Source organism: Oncorhynchus mykiss, chromosome 2 (assembly GCF_013265735.2).
Source record: "Oncorhynchus mykiss isolate Arlee chromosome 2, USDA_OmykA_1.1, whole genome shotgun sequence".
In the NCBI taxonomy this organism is placed as follows: Eukaryota; Metazoa; Chordata; class Actinopteri; order Salmoniformes; family Salmonidae; genus Oncorhynchus; species Oncorhynchus mykiss.
Window position 1 is genome coordinate 7,796,074 of NC_048566.1, and position 19,094 is coordinate 7,815,167.

Here is a 19,094-nt window from a genome sequence, read left to right on the forward strand (position 1 = left end):
ATGGTTAGCAGATGCGAGTGTAGCGAAATGCTTTTGCTTCTAGTTCTGACAGTGCAGTAATATCTAACATGGTAATCTAAAAATTCCACAACTACCTAATACACACATCTAAGTAAAATAATGGAATAAGAATATATAAATATATGGATGAGCAATGATAGTGGCATAGGCAAGATGCAATAGAATGTATAAAATCGGGAATATGAGTAATGTTAACGAGGAATGCAAGATATGTAAACATTATTAAAGTGGCATTCTTAGTGATTACTGATCCATTTATTAAAGTGGCCAATGATTGAGTCTGTATGTAGGCAGCAGCCTCTGTGTTAGTGGCTATTTTAAAAGTCTGATAGCCTTGAGATAGAAGCTGTTTTTCAGTCTCTCGGTCCCAGCTTTGATGCACCTGTACTGACCTCGCCTTCTGGATGATAGCAGGGTGAACAGGCAGTGGCTCGGGTGGTTGTTGTCCTTGATGATATTTTTGGCCTTCCTGTGACATCAGGTACTGTAGGTGTCCTGGAGGGCAGGTAGTTTGCCCCCGGTGATGCGTTGTGCAGACCGTACCATCCTCTGGAGAGCCTTGTGGTTGAGGAAGGTGCAGTTGCTGTACCAGGCGGTGATACAGCCCGACAGGTTGCTCTCAATTGTGCATCTGTAAAAGTTTGAGTGCTTTTGGTGACAAGCCAAATTTCTTCAGTCTCTTGAGGTTGAAGAGGTGCTGTTGCCCCTTCACCACACTGTCTGTGTGGATGGACCATTTCAGTTTCTGTGATGTGTACACCGAGGAACGTAACTTTCCACCTTCTCCACTGCTGTCCCATTGATGTGGATAGGGGGGTGCTCCCTCTGCTGTTTCCTGAAGTCCACGATCATCTTCTTTGTTTTGTTGATGTTGAGTGAGAGGTTGTTTTCCTGACACCACACTCCGAGTGCCCTCACCTCCTCCTTGTAGGCTGTCTCGTCATCGTTGGTGATCAAGCCTACTACTGTTGTGTGGTCTGCAAACTTGATGATTGAGTTGGAGGCGTGGATTGCAGTCATGGGTGAACAGGGAGTACAGGAGGGGGCTGAGCACGCACCCTTGTGGGGCCCCATTGTTGACGTTCAGCGAAGTGGAGATGTTATTTCCTTTCCACCTGGGGGCGGCCCATCAGGATGTCCAGGACCCAATTGCACAGGGCGGGGTTGAGATCCAGGGCCTCAAGCTTAATGATGAGCTTGGAGGGTACTATGGTGTTGATTGCTGAGCTATAGTCAATGAACAGTATTCTTACATAGGTAATCCTCTTGTCCAGATGGGTTAGGGCAGTGTGCAGTGTGATGGTGATTGCATCGCCTGTGGACCTATTGGGGCAGTAAGCAAATTGAAGTGGGTCTAGGGTGACAGCTAAGGTGGAGATGATATGATCCTTGACTAGTCTCGCAAAGTACTTCATGATGACAGAAGTGAGTGCTACGGCGCAATAGTCATTTAGTTCAGTTACCTTTGTCTTCTTGGGTACTGGAACAATCGTGGCCATCTTGAATCATGTGGGGACAGCAGACTGGGATAAGGAGAGATGGAATATGTCCGTTACAATACTGTTCATATCATTCCAATCCTGAAGTTAAATTGAGTGAAAAGGGACACATGTACTGTAGCTGTCCTTGGAGCTTCCTGCCAGATAAAATGATATTTAGGGTAATATTTAGGGTTGAAAAGCTACCGGTAAGTTACCATATTGTCCATGAGTTTCTAGTAGATAGACCATATGGTTGAAGAGAGAACAGCATAATAATGCAAAAAGCATCTAATCAACAATGGCATTATTTTCCATGAACTGTGACACTATTTACTATTAACTTTTGTCACAACTGCCACCAGTTTGGCACCAGTTTTCTTTCTTTTTACTATTTTCTACACTGTAGAATAATAGTGAAGACATCAAAACTATGAAATAACACACATGGAATCATGTAGTAACCCAAAAAAGTGCTAAACAAATCTGAAGGTATTTGAGATTCTTCAAAGTAGCCACCCTTTGCCTTGATGACAGTTTTGCACACACTTGGCATTCTTTCAACCAGCTTCATGAGGTAGTCACCTGGAATGCTTTTCAATTAACAGGTGTGAATTTCTTTCTTTAATGCATTTGAGCCAATCTGCTGTGACAAGGTATGGGTGGTATGCAGAAGATTGCCCTATTTGGTAAAAGACCAAGTCCATATTATCGGGAGAACTGCTCAAATAAGCAGAGAAAAGACAGTCCATCATTTAATTTAAGGTCAGTCAATCAGGAACATTTTAAGAACTTTGAAAGTTTCTTCAAGTGCAGTCACAAAAACCATCAAGCACTATGATGAAACTGGCTCTCATGAGGACCACCACAGGAAAGGAAGACCCAGAGTTACCTCTGCTGCAGAGGATAAGTTCATTAGTTAACTGCACCTCAGATTGCAGCCCAACTAAATGCTTCACAGAGTTCAATGAACAGACAGACACATCTCAACATCAACTGTTCAGAAGAGACTGTGTGAATCAGGCTGAATTGCTGCAAAGTATCCACTACTAAAGGACACCAATAATAACAAGAGACTTGTTTGGGCCAAGAAACACAAGCAATGGACATTAGACTGGTGGAAATCTGTCCTTTGGTCTGACGTGTCCAAATTTGAGATTTTGTCTTTGTGAGATGCAGAGTAGGTAAACTGATGATCTCTGCATGTGTGGTTCCCACCATGAAGCATGGAGGAGGAGGTGTGGGAGTGTTTTTCTGGTGACACTGTGATTTATTTAGAATTCAAGGCACACTTAACCAGCGTGGCTACCACAGCATTCTGCAGCGATACTCCATCCCATCTGGATTGTGCTTAGTGGGACTATCATTTGTCTTTCAACAGGACAACGACCCAAAACACACCTCCAGGCTGTGTAAGGGCTATTTGACCAAGAAGGAGAGTGATGGAGTGCTGCATCAGATGATCTGGCCTCCACAATCACCTGACCTCAACCCAATTGAGATGGTTTGGAATGAGTTGGACCGCAGAGTGAAGGAAACAAGTGCTTAGCACACGTGGAAACTCCTTCAAGACTGTTGGAAAAGCATTCCTCATGAAGCAGGTTGAGAGAATGCCAAGAGTGTTCAAGGCAAAGGGTGCAAACTTTGAATAATCTCAAATAAAATACAAAATATATTTTGATTCATTTAACACTTTTTTTGGTTACTACATGATTCCATATGTATTTCATAGTTTGATGTCGTCACTATTATTCTACAATGTAGAAAATAGTAAAACTAAAAACCTTGTAATGAGTACAGTAGGTGTGTCCAGACTTTAGACTGGATGTCACACTGAAACCCTAATATGGTACCAATGGTATTCACTAAGTTGCTGGTTTATATTTAGGATCAGCGTTGTCATTCTGTTTGTGGCAGGGTAGCCTAGTGGTTAGAGCATTGGACTAGTAACCGGAAGGTTGCAAGTTCAAATCCCCGAGCTGACAAGGTACAAATCTGTCGTTCTGCCCCTGAACAAGGCACTGTTCCTAGGCTGTCATTGAAAATAATAATTTGTTCTTAACCTAATTAAATAAAGGTAAAATAAACATTTGTTTATATATTTTTACAGGTAATAAGGACACACAGAGAGCTAGAGATAATTACAGACACCTGTGATAATCTGAAATACCCCAAAAGCACCACTAGATGTCTTGTGATAACTTGAAAGTTTCCAGTAAATGAACCACCCTTTGCAACCCTAGTATTTATGAACACCACCTAACGATTCTACTGATCAATAATGTTGTATACTAGTGAACTTGTTGAAATGTTTGTTGGCTGAAAAACAGATCAGACTGTATTTTTTTTTATTTAACGAGGCAAGCCAGTTTAGAACAATTTCTTATTTACAATGACTGCCTATCGGGGAACAGTGGATTAACTGCCTTGTTCAGTGGCAGAAAGACATATTTTTTTTGACCTTTGTCAGCTCAAGTATTCGTTCCAGCAACCTTTCGGTTACTGGCCCAACGCTCTAACCACTAGGCTACCTGCCGCCCTATACTTCACTGGTGCAGTGAAGTATAGGGTTCAGACACACAATATAAATACATTACAAACATTTACAACTTAGCAAGACTTTGGCACAATTGAGGCTAGTTGACCAGTAGACAAGTAAGTTTGGAAAGTCCCTAAACTCTCTGCGATAGACACAGGGTTCTATTATGGCCTGGATACAATCCTGACATGGATGTGTTGAAAGGAGGACTAACGTGGCTGTTTTTCTCTGTAGACAGATGGTTTGTTGTTCAGATATTAGCCATGCTTATAAGCCCCAGGCAAACACTGGTGTCATCAGACAGCCCTGTGCCCTATGGGAATCAGAAGAGACTTCTTTAGTACTTCCAGTTGTATCTGAAGCAGTCCTCTAACACACAGAGATACACAACTGATGACTGGCTTTCTATCCTCATTCTCTCTCTTTCTCCCTGTCCTCATTTCTCTCTTTCTCTCTCTGTGTTCTCTCTCTCTTCCTCCCTATCCCCATCTCTCTCTCTGTGTGTGTGTTTCCTCTCTCTTCCTCCCTATCCCCATATCTCTCTCTCTGTGTGTTTCCTCTCTCTTCCTCCCTATCCCCATCTCTCTCTCTCTGTGTTTCCTCTCTCTTCCTCCCTATCCCCATCTCTCTCTCTGTGTGTGTTTCCTCTCTCTTCCTCCCTATCCCCATCTCTCTCTCTGTGTGTGTTTCCTCTCTCTTCCTCCCTATCCCCATCTCTCTCTCTCTCTCTGTGTTTCCTCTCTCTTCCTCCCTATCCCCATCTCTCTCTCTCTGTGTGTTTCCTCTCTCTTCCTCCCTATCCCCATCTCTCTCTCTCTGTGTGTTTCCTCTCTCTTCCTCCCTATCCCCATCTCTCTCTCTCTGTGTGTTTCCTCTCTCTTCCTCCCTATCCCCATCTCTCTCTCTCTCTCTGTGTTTCCTCTCTCTTCCTCCCTATCCCCATCTCTCTCTCTCTCTCTCTCTCTCTCTGTGTTTCCTCTCTCTCTCTCTCTCTCTCTCTGTGTTTCCTCTCTCTCTCTCTCTCTCTCTGTGTTTCCTCTCTCTTCCTCCCTATCCCCATCTCTCTCTCTCTGTGTGTTTCCTCTCTCTTCCTCCCTATCCCCATCTCTCTCTCTCTCTGTGTGTTTCCTCTCTCTTCCTCCCTATCCCCATCTCTCTCTTTCTCTCTGTGTGTTTCCTCTCTCTTCCTTCTTATCTGGCATGCTTAGCTTGTCTTCTTCCTCCCTATCCCATCTCTTTGTCGGTCTATCTCTTTCTCCATCTTTTTCTGTCTGACAGTCTCCCTCTGTTTTTTCTCTATTTTTAATCTGTCTGTATCTGAGAATAAGGAACCCCAGTCAGCAGACCAGCAATAATGCTGGGTATTTCTTGGTAGTAACAACTCCACTATCAGTGATGAATGATTTAGCTGGATGTTCTTATTGAGTCAGGGAGACTACAAAGTACAGTATGTTTACAGGCAGGCAGAGAAACCTCAACCTAGGTTACATTCCTGTGGCATCTCCCAGAGAGGCAGGTTTTTCTCTTCGTCACGGTGTGTGTGCAGGCCAGACTGGGACAGTGATGCCACACAGAGAGGTGGTGCTCCGCTCTCTCACCCCCTGCTGTCTAAGACCCTCTGCTGTGACGTGGCCCACCATGGCATATTGAAGCAGCCTGGTCTTACCGTAGCTGGCTGGGCTTTCTCTCTGAGATTGGGATAATCACTGTACTACTTGTTATCTCTAACCCCTCTGTAATGTGTTACATGTTGTTTTAGAAGAAGTCGACCATAATCATGTCAGATTATAAGATTGGAATAAATCCTTTCTGTGTGTGTGTGTGTGTGTATTTTAACACTGACTGACCACCTCTCTGACCTGTGGTTTCCAGACTGTGGGCTGAACGTACACAAGCAGTGTTCCAAGCTGGTGCCCAGCGACTGTCAGCCAGACCTGCACAGGATTAAGAAGGTGTTCAGCTGTGACCTCACTACCCTGGTCAAGGCCCACAACACCACACGGCCCATGGTGGTGGACATGTGTATCAAGGAGATAGAACTAAGAGGTACCGTTTAGAATGTTTCTGTGACATTTAAGCCAGGTGCACCCTGCATGTTGTTAGCTAAACTGAAAGAATATTCAAATTTCAAGGTGAAAATGGACGTCTGTGATATGGTCTTGTGTGGCTCAGTTGGTAGAGAATGGCACTAGCAACGCCAGGGTTGTGGGTTCGATTCCCACGGTGGACCTGTACTTTAATGTGTGCACCCACAACTGTAACTCTGGATAAAAGCATCTGCTAAATTACTAAAATGTATTGGCTCTCTTGGACCGGGGTTAAGGAGACTACCTAAATTAAGTGCTGTGTAAACCAATCTTTTAAATTAGCATCAAATTCAATCAATCAAATGTATTTATAAATCCATTTTTACATCAGCAGATGTCAGTGCTTATACAGAAACCCAGCATAAAACCCCAAACAGCAAGCAATGCAGATGTAGAAGCACAGTCTTAAACACCACACAGCAAGCAATGCAGATGTAGAAGCCCAGTCTTAAACACCACACAGCAAGCAATGCAGATGTAGAAGCCCAGTCTTAAACACCACACAGCAAGCAATGCAGATGTAGAAGCACAGTCTTAAACACCACACAGCAAGCAATGCAGATGTAGAAGCCCAGTCTTAAACACCACACAGCAAGCAATGCAGATGTAGAAGCCCAGTCTTAAACACCACACAGCAAGCAATGCAGATGTAGAAGCCCAGTCTTAAACACCACACAGCAAGCAATGCAGATGTAGAAGCCCAGTCTTAAACACCACACAGCAAGCAATGCAGATGTAGAAGCCCAGTCTTAAACACCACACAGCAAGCAATGCAGATGTAGAAGCACAGTCTTAAACACCACACAGCAAACAATGCAGATGTAGAAGCCCAGTCTTAAACACCACACATCAAGCAATGCAGATGTAGAAGCCCAGTCTTAAACACCACACAGCAAGCAATGCAGATGTAGAAGCCCAGTCTTAAACACCACACAGCAAGCAATGCAGATGTAGAAGCACAGTGGCTAGGAAATACTCCCTAAAAAGGCAGGAACCTAGGAAGGAACCAGGCTCTGAGAGGTGGCCAGTCCTCTTTATGCTGTTCCAGGTAGAGATTGCTACATTTAGTGAAAGAAAATTGTCCATTTGAACTGTGTTGAACTACTCTCAAAAGGGTTATTTCAACTGGACGTGTTATTTCTAAAATACAGTATATATAATAGACTTAATCAACATTTTAATCAAAATATGTCATTTCCCCAAAGTACTGTAATCTGCCTCGAGGCTCCATTGGTTGAAATAAAGGCCACCCTTGTTGAATAATTCTGTTGATCCAAAGAGCTTGTTGAGTTTATTTAGTAGAGACTGCATGGGGTGAAAGAGGGTATAGAGAGTAGAGAAAATCGACTCTCTGTGTTGCTGCTTGCAGGTCTGCAGTCTGAGGGCCTCTACAGAGTGTCTGGCTTCTCAGAACACATTGAGGACGTGAGGCTCGCCTTTGACCGAGGTTTGTGTTAACTTAATTTCCTTTGCCTCCGGGCTTAGGTCTGGTTTAAGGTTATGAGACATGAAAGTCCATAGGTTCAAATGAAAAGCACATGAGCACAGGAAAGCCGTATCAGACTGCCGGATGTCGTTATGTGAGGCGTAAAGGGCAATTATGTTGCATTGTGGTAATTGTAGTGAATATACTGCAGTCTGGTCGGTACATAATGTGCCTGGTGTGTCATCTCTGCAGATGGCGAGAAGGCAGACATCAGTGCCAATGTGTACAACGACATCAACATCATCGCTGGAGCTCTGAAGCTCTATCTGAGAGACCTGCCCATTCCAGTCATCACATTCCACGTGTACTCCAAATTCATACAAGCTGCAAGTACGCACGCCCATACTTATTCCCACTATTAGCTCAATGCACCTTGGGTCTCCAGCGCAATGACTGACTGTGTACTGAGCTAAAGGCTAGGCACTAGCTTGGGGAGCTAAGGAAAATGTTCAGGTCTGTGGCACGGTTATTTATCAGGTGAATGTAACTAACAGTAGTACTTCCTCCTGGTAGAAATCCCCAACCCAGACACCAGACTGGAGGCCATCCACGAGGGGCTGCTGCAGCTCCCGCCAGCCCACTACGAGACCCTACGCTACCTGATGATGCATCTCAAGAAGTGATGAAACACACACTGCATCTGATCTTCATGGGGTTGAATCAGTGATGTAGTCTTACATACACATATGTTGTTTCTCACCTTTCTGACTAATATAATAATCATCTTTCTCACAGGGTCACCATGTTTGAAAAGGACAATTTCATGAATTCTGAGAACCTGGGGATTGTGTTTGGTCCGACGTTAATGCAGCCGCCTGAACAGAACGCCCTGGCCACTCTGAACGACATGAGGCATCAGAAACTCATCATACAGCTCCTGATAGAGCATGAAGACGTCTTGTTTTGAAGGACTGTCTGTTGCTGGGTGTAGGATGTTTGATTTATTCCATACCAGAGGAATCTCAAGCCATCATGTCTGTCATCATATGAAGTGTCAAAATGCTATTGTGGTCAGATTTTAGCTTCCATTACTTCTCTCCCATAAGCATGAGTGTTGAAGTTGAGTCTGTGGTACGTCAGTCAGACATCATGTCTTGTTACAGTAAGGTCAAAGGTTGTCACATCCTGCCATATTCTCGTTAAGAGGAACAAGGTACTGGATACGTCCCAAATGGCACCCTATTTTCATTACTTCTGAACAGGCCCCATAGGGCTCTGGTTAACAGTAGTGTACACTATATAGTGAGTAGGGTGCCATTTTAGAAAAAGCAATTGATTCCAACATTTCCACACACCTTTCATGGAGTCAAGTAGCCTAGCGGTAAGTGTTGGGCCAGTAAACGAAGGTTGCTGGTTTGAATACCCGAACCGACAAGGTTAAAAATCAGTCAATGTGCCTTTGAGCAAGGCACTTAACCCTAATTTGCTCCAGGGTCGCTGTACTACCATGGCTGACCCTGTAAAACAACACATTTCACTGCCCGTTTTCCGGTGTCTGTGACAATAAAAACATGTTTCCATAAATCTAGCATCATCACACTAACACATTCTTCTTGGTTGATGTCTGTCTGTATAGTGATTGTCATGCTCAAGTGTGTTCGTTGTGTGCTTCTTGGTCAATGAGTCTCATGACTCAGTAACTGTGTGATCCTGTAGGGTGAGATATGGATGGATGGTCTATGTATGAAGCACTGTGCTGATCAATTTATTTTGTGAAGATTTCTTTATGTTTTCAGCATCATGTGCTTTTTTTCACCCTGAAACTGATAGGTTTGTCAAAAAACAACAAAACCCTAAAGGAATTGGTAAACGGAGCAGGTTAAACTTGTAAGGAAATGCTTAGAAACATATTTTGAGTGGCACGGTTGAAGTTCCATCTGCAACTGTTTGCTGGTCTATAAAAATATACCGAGTTCTAGTAGTATATGATTTGGGTGAGATGTGTGTGAGCCTAAATGTTTACAGAACTTTTGAATCGAACTTCTCATTCTTTTAAATTAATTAATATAATATATATATTAATATTCATACTTTAGTGGAATACCATGGGGTAATATATGTATATACATATACACACACACTGAACAAAAATATTAACGCAGCATACAACAATTTCAACAGAATTTACTGAGTTACAGTGCAAATAAGGAAATCAATCGCAATAACTGAATTAGGCCCTTATCTATGGAATTCATAAGACTGGGTGGGCCTATGTCCTCCCAGGCCTACCCATGGGTGCTCCCCTGCCCAATCAGAATTCGTTTTTTTCCCCACACAAGGGCTTTATTACAGACAGAAAGACTCCTCAGTTCTATCAGCTGGTCTCAGACAATCCCGCAGGTAAAGAAGCCGGATGTGGAGGTCCTGGGATGACGTGGTTACACGTGGTTGTGAGGTCAGTTGGACATACTGCCAAATTCTCTAAAAATATGCCTGCTTATGGTAGAGAAATTAACATTAAATTCTCTGGTGGACATTCCTGCAGTCAGCTTGCCAATTGCACGCTCCCTCAAAACTTGAGATATCTGTGGCATTGTGTTGTGACAAAACTGTACATTTTAGAGTGAACTTTTATAATCCCCAGCACAAGGTGCACCTGTGTAATGATCATGCTGTTTAACCAGCTTCTTGATATGCCACACCTGTCTGGTGGTTGGATTATCCTGGCAAAGGAAAAATACTCACAGGGATGTAAATAAATGTGTGCACAACATTTTAGAGAAATAAGCTTTTTGTGTGTATGGAACATTTGGGATCTTACTGGGATCTTACTGGGATCTTATTTCAGCTCATGAAACCAACACTACATGTTGCGTTTATATTTTTGTTCAGTAATAGCTACTCGTAGACTGCCAAACATCTAGTATGGGTAAGGACTCGACCTCGTAGTGTTCTGCCACTATTTGACACATACTAAAGTCAGGAAACATGAAGTGTAAATGTTCAGACCATAAAACTGCCTGGAGCAGCTATAGGTGATGTGGAGCTCGCCTTCTCCAAACAACGTCACGACGACAGAGTTTACACAATCTCTGTTTTCCATTATTGATAATAATTGAAATCCTTTCTACGAATCCATTTTATTAAAAGTATTTTTGTGATGGGTGCAATTAAGATTGTAATTTATCAAATGCTGATTTATTAAAAGGATGTAAAATGACATTTTGCTCAATCTTTTATGTGTACGTTTAGGATAGGCTACAATTCAATTGCTCAAAGCAATGTCTGCGTCATGGTGCAATGCAATGACAACACACACGTACTCTACCACACCTTCAATAGGACAACGATGGCTCAATAGCGCTGGTGCTGAAGAGAGCAACAATGGTGGACGCCCTGTACCTGAGGGTACACACATGGAATGTGTCTCAAATGGCACCCTATTCCCTATATAGTGCACTACTTTTGAACAGGTTCCATAGGACTGTGGTCAACAGTAGTGCACTATGTAGGGAATAGGGTGCCAATTTGGGACACAGCCATGATTAGTCACCCTGTTTCTAAATGTAAGGGTGTGGAGGACTTTGCATGTATTGTTTCTTCTGTGTGTCTAGTTCTCAGATACTGTGTTACTCTGGCTGTCAGGTCAGGTATTCTTCCTGCAGGCTTCCAGGGAGGTAACTTCTCTCCCAGTTTTACGTGAACCAATCAGGTGTGCATGGGTGGGGTTTTGTTTGTAGGCGATATAGACAGCTGTATTCCGATACCTGTAACATTTGTTGCCTCTCAGTGACAAGGAATACATCAGAAGTCAGTTATTTACAGTTGTTTTTCTACTTAAAACATTGGCCTTCGTGTAGATTCTAGCCTTGATTGGATGTTGTAGATTGAGTCTTCCAAGTGGATGCAGCTGTAAACAACTTGGAATCTACACGGTCTTAGAAGGTCTGTGTGCGGGTCATGTTGTCCTCAGCCGAGGACTAACCTCACGTTGAACCCCCTTGGAGATGCTAAAGGAGACACCAGAGGGCTGAAAACATACAGGTGAGTTGATGGCAGGTGTATGACATTTTATCCCTCATAGCTGATCACAAACGTATAGCATGTTTACATGACAGCTATATGAACATGACTTCCTATATTTTCTATTATTGATAGAATTTGTATGGCATGATTGATTCTTTCTTCTCAATACCAGTTTGTCTATATTGACATACACTAATGCATCTTGCAGGTGAAACTTAATGGTCCAGATATGGCAGCGCCTGTGAGATACCCTTGGTGGAGAGCATTTGTGACAAGGAAGAGTATTCCAACAACCCAAGAATCTGGTGAGACCCAACCTTCTGGGGAGAAGATGTCTCCTATCTCCTCCAAATCTACCCCGGACTCAAAGGGAAAGGAAACCTTCCCAGATGCCGAAGCCTTTGACGATGCAGAGTTTGAGCCAATGTTCAATGAGAAAACCTGTAGACGGAATCTCAAAGTTTCACGTTCTGGACGTTTTAAGGAGAACAGAAGAGTACGGGGGACCATACCTGACAATAACAACTTCAGTGGAAGTGTTGCTGCGACTGCTGTTGCTAAGTAGTCCAGGCTACATCATGATCATTATACCTGCCAGACCGCAACCTGTTATGGAGCATGGAGCATTGATGATGAAATATGAATATATTTTGAGGCATTTTTTAAAGCTATAACTTTCATAATGTTCATCAATTGCGCCTATCACCAGGTCAATATATTAGGTATACACCTAATTCATAATATGTCTAGGCCAATGAAGCATGGATACGGAATAGTTATGAAGTATCAAATAATTGTAAAGAATGATTTCATAATCATTTAATAGTGAATTCGGAAAGTAGCTCCGTCCGGGACTCAAACCAGGGTCCGGTAACTGTCAAGCCAAGACCTTAATGCCAAGAGTTCTGGGTTAAGGGTACAATATTACCACCTTCCTTCAGGAGAGTGTTCCCACACTTCTCTATACCAAGTCTCTCTCATGTGTACACGCCTCTCAAATGGGCTCACGGGCACCATCCCACTTCACTAGGTGTGGGTTAAGGTTTCCTACAATATCAATTTTCAAGTATGTTTTCATATTTCATACACACACAGCCTAAAGCACATGGTATCTAATGTTACAAATATATCCAGCCAGGGTCAATTACTTATTTTGTCATTTGTTTGAATTGGTTTTTGTGTGTTTGTTTTCTTGACATGAAGGACTTGAGGTGGTTTGATATGAAGGACATGAGGTGGTTTGATATGAAGGACTTGAGGTGGTTTGACATGAAGGACTTGAGGTGGTTTGACATGAAGGACATGGTTTAATATGAAGGACATGAGGTGGTTTGATATGAAGGACTTGAGGTGGTTTGACATGAAGGACTTGGTTTAATATGAAGGACATGAGGTGGTTTGATATGAAGGACTTGAGGTGGTTTGACATGAAGGACTTGAGGTGGTTTGATATGAAGGACTTGAGGTGGTTTGATATGAAGGACTTGAGGTGGTTTGATATGAAGGACTTGAGGTGGTTTGACATGAAGGACTTGAGGTGGTTTGATATGAAGGACTTGAGGTGGTTTGATATGAAGGACTTGAGGTGGTTTGATATGAAGGACTTGAGGTGGTTTAATATGAAGGACATGAGGTGGTTTGATATGAAGGACTTGAGGTGGTTTGATATGAAGGACTTGAGGTGGTTTGATATGAAGGACTCACATACAACCAAACCTTATTTAGATCATGTTGGATTAATCTGATTCTGTTCATACTGTACTAGGCTACCTAAGGTCTAGTATGCACTAATGCAGTGGTTCCTAACCATTTTTTGGTTACTGTACCACCAACTGAATTTTGCTCTGCCTAGAGTACCCGCTCATGTGTATTTTACCAGTAAACCTATGGTCTCATGAGTCTTCTCAAGTACCCCTGTGGATAGACCAGGTACACCCAGGGGTCTTAGTACCACTGGTTGGGAACCACTGCAGTAATGAACTGTTACAGAGGATGTGAATGAAGGATATGCCAGCATGTACATTAGCTAGTGTTCAGGAGATTGTAAGATTACATTTAGTTGTTTACATCACATAATACTTTAAATGTAAAAAATAAAAATAAACATATATTTTGTACTGCAATGTACGTACGTACACACACACACACACACTCACTCAGGAGTTACATATCACGTTAATACACCTTTGTTACATATTTATTGTGGATAATATATTTACTATTTAGTCACGATCTCAAAATATCTGTTTTGAATGGACTATGCCTTCTGTCATCATTGTTACCAGTCTGCTAAAAGTTTACTTCAGAGATGTATATGAAGAAAAAACATCTACAATATTGTAAATAAATGTGTAAATATGTTATTTGGTTTACTTTGTGTTTTATTTTCACTTAATAACAGATATGGTGAAGAAAGCTAAATACATCTTAATGTCTAAATACATCTCAAATAAAATAAAATTTTATTTGTCACACATACATATTTAGCAAATGTTATTGCGGGTATAGCAAAATGGATATGTTCCTAGTTCCAACAGTAATATCTAACAATCCAAAACAATACACACATCTAAAAAGTAAAAGAATTGGAATTAAGAAATATATACATATTAGGATGGAAGTCTAAATACATCTAAAAGTCTAAATACACCTAGAAGTCTAAATACACCTAGAAGTCTAAAAGTCTAAATACATCTAAAAGTCTAAAAGTCTAAATACATCTAAAAGTCTAAATACACCTAGAAGTCTAAATACACCTAGAAGTCTAAATACACCTAGAAGTCTAAAAGTCTAAATACATCTAAAAGTCTAAAAGTCTAAATACATCTAAAAGTCTAAATACACATAGAAGTCTAAATACACCTAGAAGTCTAAATACACCTAGAAGTCTAAATACACCTAGAAGTCTAAATACACCTAGAAGTCTAAAAGTCTAAATACATCTAAAAGTCTAAATACACCTAGAAGTCTAAATACACCTAGAAGTCTAAATACACCTAGAAGTCTAAATACATCTAGAAGTCTAAATACATCTAGAAGTCTAAATACACCTAAAAGTCTAAAAGTCTAAATACATCTAGAAGTCTAAATACACCTAGAAGTCTAAATACACCTAGAAGTCTAAAAGTCTAAATACATCTAAAAGTCTAAATACACCTAGAAGTCTAAATACACCTAGAAGTCTAAATACATCTAGAAGTCTAAATACATCTAGAAGTCTAAATACACCTAAAAGTCTAAAAGTCTAAATACATCTAGAAGTCTAAATACACCTAGAAGTCTAAATACATCTAGAAGTCTAAATACACCTAGAAGTCTAAAAGTCTAAATACATCTAAAAGTCTAAATACACCTAGAAGTCTAAATACACCTAGAAGTCTAAATACATCTAGAAGTCTAAATACACCTAAAAGTCTAAAAGTCTAAATACATCTAGAAGTCTAAATACATCTAGAAGTCTAAATACACCTAGAAGTCTAAAAGTCTAAATACACCTAGAAGTCTAAATACATCTAGAAGTCTAAATACATCTAGAAGTCTAAATACACCTAGAAGTCTAAATACATCTAGAAGTCTAAATACACCTAAAAGTCTAAAAGTCTAAATACATCTAGAAGTCTAAATACACCTAGAAGTCTAAATACACCTAGAAGTCTAAATACACCTAGAAGTCTAAATACACCTAGAAGTCTAAATACATCTAAAAGTCTAACTATATCTAGAAATCTAAATTCATCTAGATGTCTATACACATTTAGAATTTTCAAGATTCTGGTTTATCCTGGTTTCTAGAAGATCAATGGATGCATGGCCTCGAACCACACAATAGATGTAGCCATTGTCATTGTTCTATTGCTAGGCCTCTGGGTGCGGTGAAATGTTTAGACGGCAGCTTCCCTGGGGCTACTGGGGTTATTTTTAAATCATACATTCTTGCCTTTTAGAGCACCATTATTAGAAACAGAATTACCTTGGCTTATTACAATAAATTATTGATAGATCCGAATGACCAGTTCCTCCTTACTGGATTCGAGGTAGCTACTGTAACTCATTATGGTTCATGTGAACGGCATGGTTGCTAATGACAGTGCCAGGACCTGATAATGGCTGCTAATGACAGTGCCAGGACCTGATAATGGCTGCTAATGACAGTGCCAGGACCTGATAATGGCTTCTAATGACAGTGCCAGGACCTGATAATGGTTGCTAATGACAGTGCAAGGATCTGATAATGGCTTCTAATGACAGTGCCAGGACCTGATAATGGTTGCTAATGACAGTCCCAGGACCTGATAATGGTTGCTAATGACAGTGCCAGGACCTGATAATGGTTGCTAATGACAGTGCCAGGACCTGATAATGACTGCTAATGACAGTGCCAGGACCTGATAATGGTTGCTAATGACAGTGCCATGACCTGATAATGACAGTGCCGGGACTGGATAATGGCTGACTGACGACCTTATTTAAGTGAAATGTACAGTATAAAGGAATGATCTGGTTAATTATTTTTCAACTCAGATTCATGCAGAAGTACATACTGTATTCCCCGCTGCTCTATGTAATCTGCTTATTCACCCGTGTTACAGATGGTGTGAAAAAGGGGGACAAATATTTGTGATGGAATGGCTTCTGTGAGCTTTTCACTTCAACTGTTCTCTCCAAGTAAGCAAAGGAGTTGTTCTGGACTTTGGGTATTGGTATGAAAACAGAAGAAAGAGCGCCCTCTACTGTTCATCCTGTACTCTACTATCAGTGCCTCTCTAGGCCTTGGTGGCACAGTTGCAACTTGGCCATGTTTGCCATGGGGTGTGGGGAGTACATGACTCTCCTGAGAGATTTATGAAAAGGCATTTTATTTCAGTGGCTGACAAATACAGATATTCTTATGAATACTGTATGATACTTTACAAACTGGTGACCCCATCATTCACCATCAACCTTGTACTTGAACTAAAGACTAACACAAAAATATGTATCTATACAGAAAATCATTGAAATGAATGTGAATAACTGTACATGGGTCACATTGGGTAGAAATGGATGGATTTAGTGTTCTCTATGATACGTCTTCAAGGCAGTTGGGGAGGCAGGTAGCCTAGTGGTTAGAGTGTTAGGCCAGTAACCGAAAGGTTGCTGGATCAAATCTATTGTTCTGCCCCTGAACAAGGCAGTTAACCCACTATTCCCCGGTAGACCGTCATTGTAAATAAGAATTTGTTCAAGTCACTGACTTGCCTAGTAAAATAAAAACATTAAAAAATGGCATTTTCATACCCGCAAAACCCAGAAAAATACCCATATCACATAAATATAAAGCAGTAAATCCTGAGCGCTCCTCAGAACACTTTAATTGTACGTTCATGACCGATTAAACAGTTAAAATGTCATGTTAATAGGAGTAAAGGCTGGTTTATACCTGGGCTAACGACACAGACAGTCGCTTGACCTACTGTAAACCATTTCAGACTTCTACAGCTCATTATGTTTGTAGGTAAACTCTCTAGAAGATATGAATAAGTCCTGCACCATCGCCTCATGACGCGTGTAGGGTAGCCATGTCTTTCAAACTCTTTCTTCCTTCACCTGTCACAGAGAAAACATAAAACCCTCACATTAACAAACACCTCATCTCTGTAACCCAGAAGTAAAATAATCTGCCTACAGGAGATTAACAATCACTAGACCTGGGTTCAAATACTGGGCTTGATTGAGTTTATCCTGGTGTAACAGTATCGCTGTAGCTTGCTTAACAGTATCACTTCCTTCCTTAGGTACCCTGTCCCTTACTGAGCTCGAACCAGGGATCCTCTGCCTCGCAAAAACATGAGTCACATGTAGCTTGTGACTGGAGGGTCCACTAATCCCTGCCGTGTGTAGAGTCCTCTGATGCCTACATCTGGTTTGGAGAGCCTCCAGTCATCGTTTCGATCCATTTCCTGGAACGACTCATGGGACCTGGGACCGTTCCGAATCTCCATGATCTCAATGTCAAAGATCAACGTCCTCTCAGGGGGATTTTACCTGACAAAATACACGTGAACAATATAACACGATGGCTGTTTCCCAAATGCCATCCTATTCCCTAGTGGACTTATTTCATCCAGAGCGCTCTAGTCAAAAGTAAAGCATTGTCCCATTTGTGGTGCATCCGATGACATTGACCCTTGACACAAAATAATCACCTAGCGAATTAAAGTAATTATGGATTTCAGTGCTTTAGGAGATCACACTAACGTTCACACTAATGATCAGGCTAATGTTCTGTAATTGGGTATGAAGGGTTAGGTAAGCACTAGGCTACTGGTAGTCATAGGTTAATACATGTGCAATACCTTTTCCCTCTTTGCCATAGGCCAGAGCTGGGGGGGCTAATGAGCTCCCTCCTCCCTCCTGGACACATGTTCTTCAGCCCCTTATCCCAACCATTGATCACCTCTCAGATCCCCAGGGTGAACCACACTGGCTTCTTGTCCCTGTGGTTACAGCTGACAAGAGTCACACAGATCCATCATAGTGTTCTTAAAGAAAAATCAGTAACCACTAAATTAAAGGACGATTTCACACCAGTGGCAGCTGGTGGGAGGAGCAATGGGAGGATGGGCTCATTGTCATAGCTGGAAGGGAATTCATGGAACGGAGTCAAACATGTAGTTTCCATATACTTGATACCGTTCATTCCAGCCATTAAAATGAGCCCATCCTCCTATAGCTTCTCTCACCAGCCTCCTCTGGTTCACACGCAAAAACACAGTTCTGGCATGCACCATTTTTAGGATTGTATTAATGGTGGACTAATTGACAAAATACCAAAATATAATTTTTGATTGGACTGTCCCTTTAACCAAACGGTTACTCAGAAAAACAAACACATCGATTGTCAATGTCGACAAACATGCAGGTGTTATGGGAATATGATTAAGGGGATTCATTTGGTGGGCAACTGGTTTTTTTTTGTGCCAACTTCAAGATCCCAATTCAACCCTTGAGTATGATGGACTGGTTGACCATTGGTTAGTAGACTAAGATTGCAGCAACAGGCAACGGAACCTTATCCAATCAACAGAGCATTTCATATCGGTTTCAACAAGTCACCTGGAATGAAACATGGTGCCATTGCTCTCCAGAAATCCCTCAAAGTGCACAAGAAGTATGTCTCCATATTTCGACTTCTGAAAGCAGGCAAAGGGTTTATGCAAAACCTCAATTTTCACCACTGGTTCGGGTAGTTTAGCGCCATTCATATATATAAAAAGCACGAAAAAAATTGGCAAAAATATAAAAGTAACATTTCAGTGGTTTCTGGTTGGATAGATAGATTAATCACACCAGAGTACACAACTAAGCCGACTAGGCCTGACTAACAAGTGTGCAGCAAACTTGTATGGAGTCTAGCCCAATTGATAGCTACGTGGCAGTCAAACTGACAGGGGTACTTGCAAAATGTTCACTTGTGAGACCATCTTTTTTGCGATTGGAGAGAATTTTTGGAGGCCGCACCCAATTTCTAAATAGTT

The 19,094-nt window shown here is 41.5% G+C and overlaps 1 protein-coding gene and 1 long non-coding RNA gene across 2 annotated transcripts in view; one reads left to right on the forward strand and one right to left on the reverse strand.

Annotated features, from left to right (window-relative positions):
* Nucleotides 1-9,368, forward strand: part of chn2 (chimerin 2) — a 72,485-nt gene extending 63,117 nt beyond the window's left edge. The window contains exons 9-13 of the mRNA XM_036936905.1: nucleotides 5,911-6,084; nucleotides 7,495-7,572; nucleotides 7,804-7,941; nucleotides 8,125-8,230; nucleotides 8,347-9,368. Of these exons, the coding sequence (XP_036792800.1) occupies nucleotides 5,911-6,084; nucleotides 7,495-7,572; nucleotides 7,804-7,941; nucleotides 8,125-8,230; nucleotides 8,347-8,518 (668 nt within the window). The 3' untranslated portion in view covers nucleotides 8,519-9,368. The remainder of the gene's footprint in view (nucleotides 1-5,910; nucleotides 6,085-7,494; nucleotides 7,573-7,803; nucleotides 7,942-8,124; nucleotides 8,231-8,346) is intronic.
* Nucleotides 9,369-13,762: 4,394 nt separating this feature from the next.
* Nucleotides 13,763-19,013, reverse strand: LOC110506570. The gene is made up of 3 exons (XR_002470999.2): nucleotides 18,673-19,013; nucleotides 17,913-18,065; nucleotides 13,763-17,163 (listed from the first exon to the last, which is right to left on the reverse strand). It is a non-coding gene; the product is annotated as an uncharacterized LOC110506570 (long non-coding RNA).
* Nucleotides 19,014-19,094: the final 81 nt, after the last annotated feature.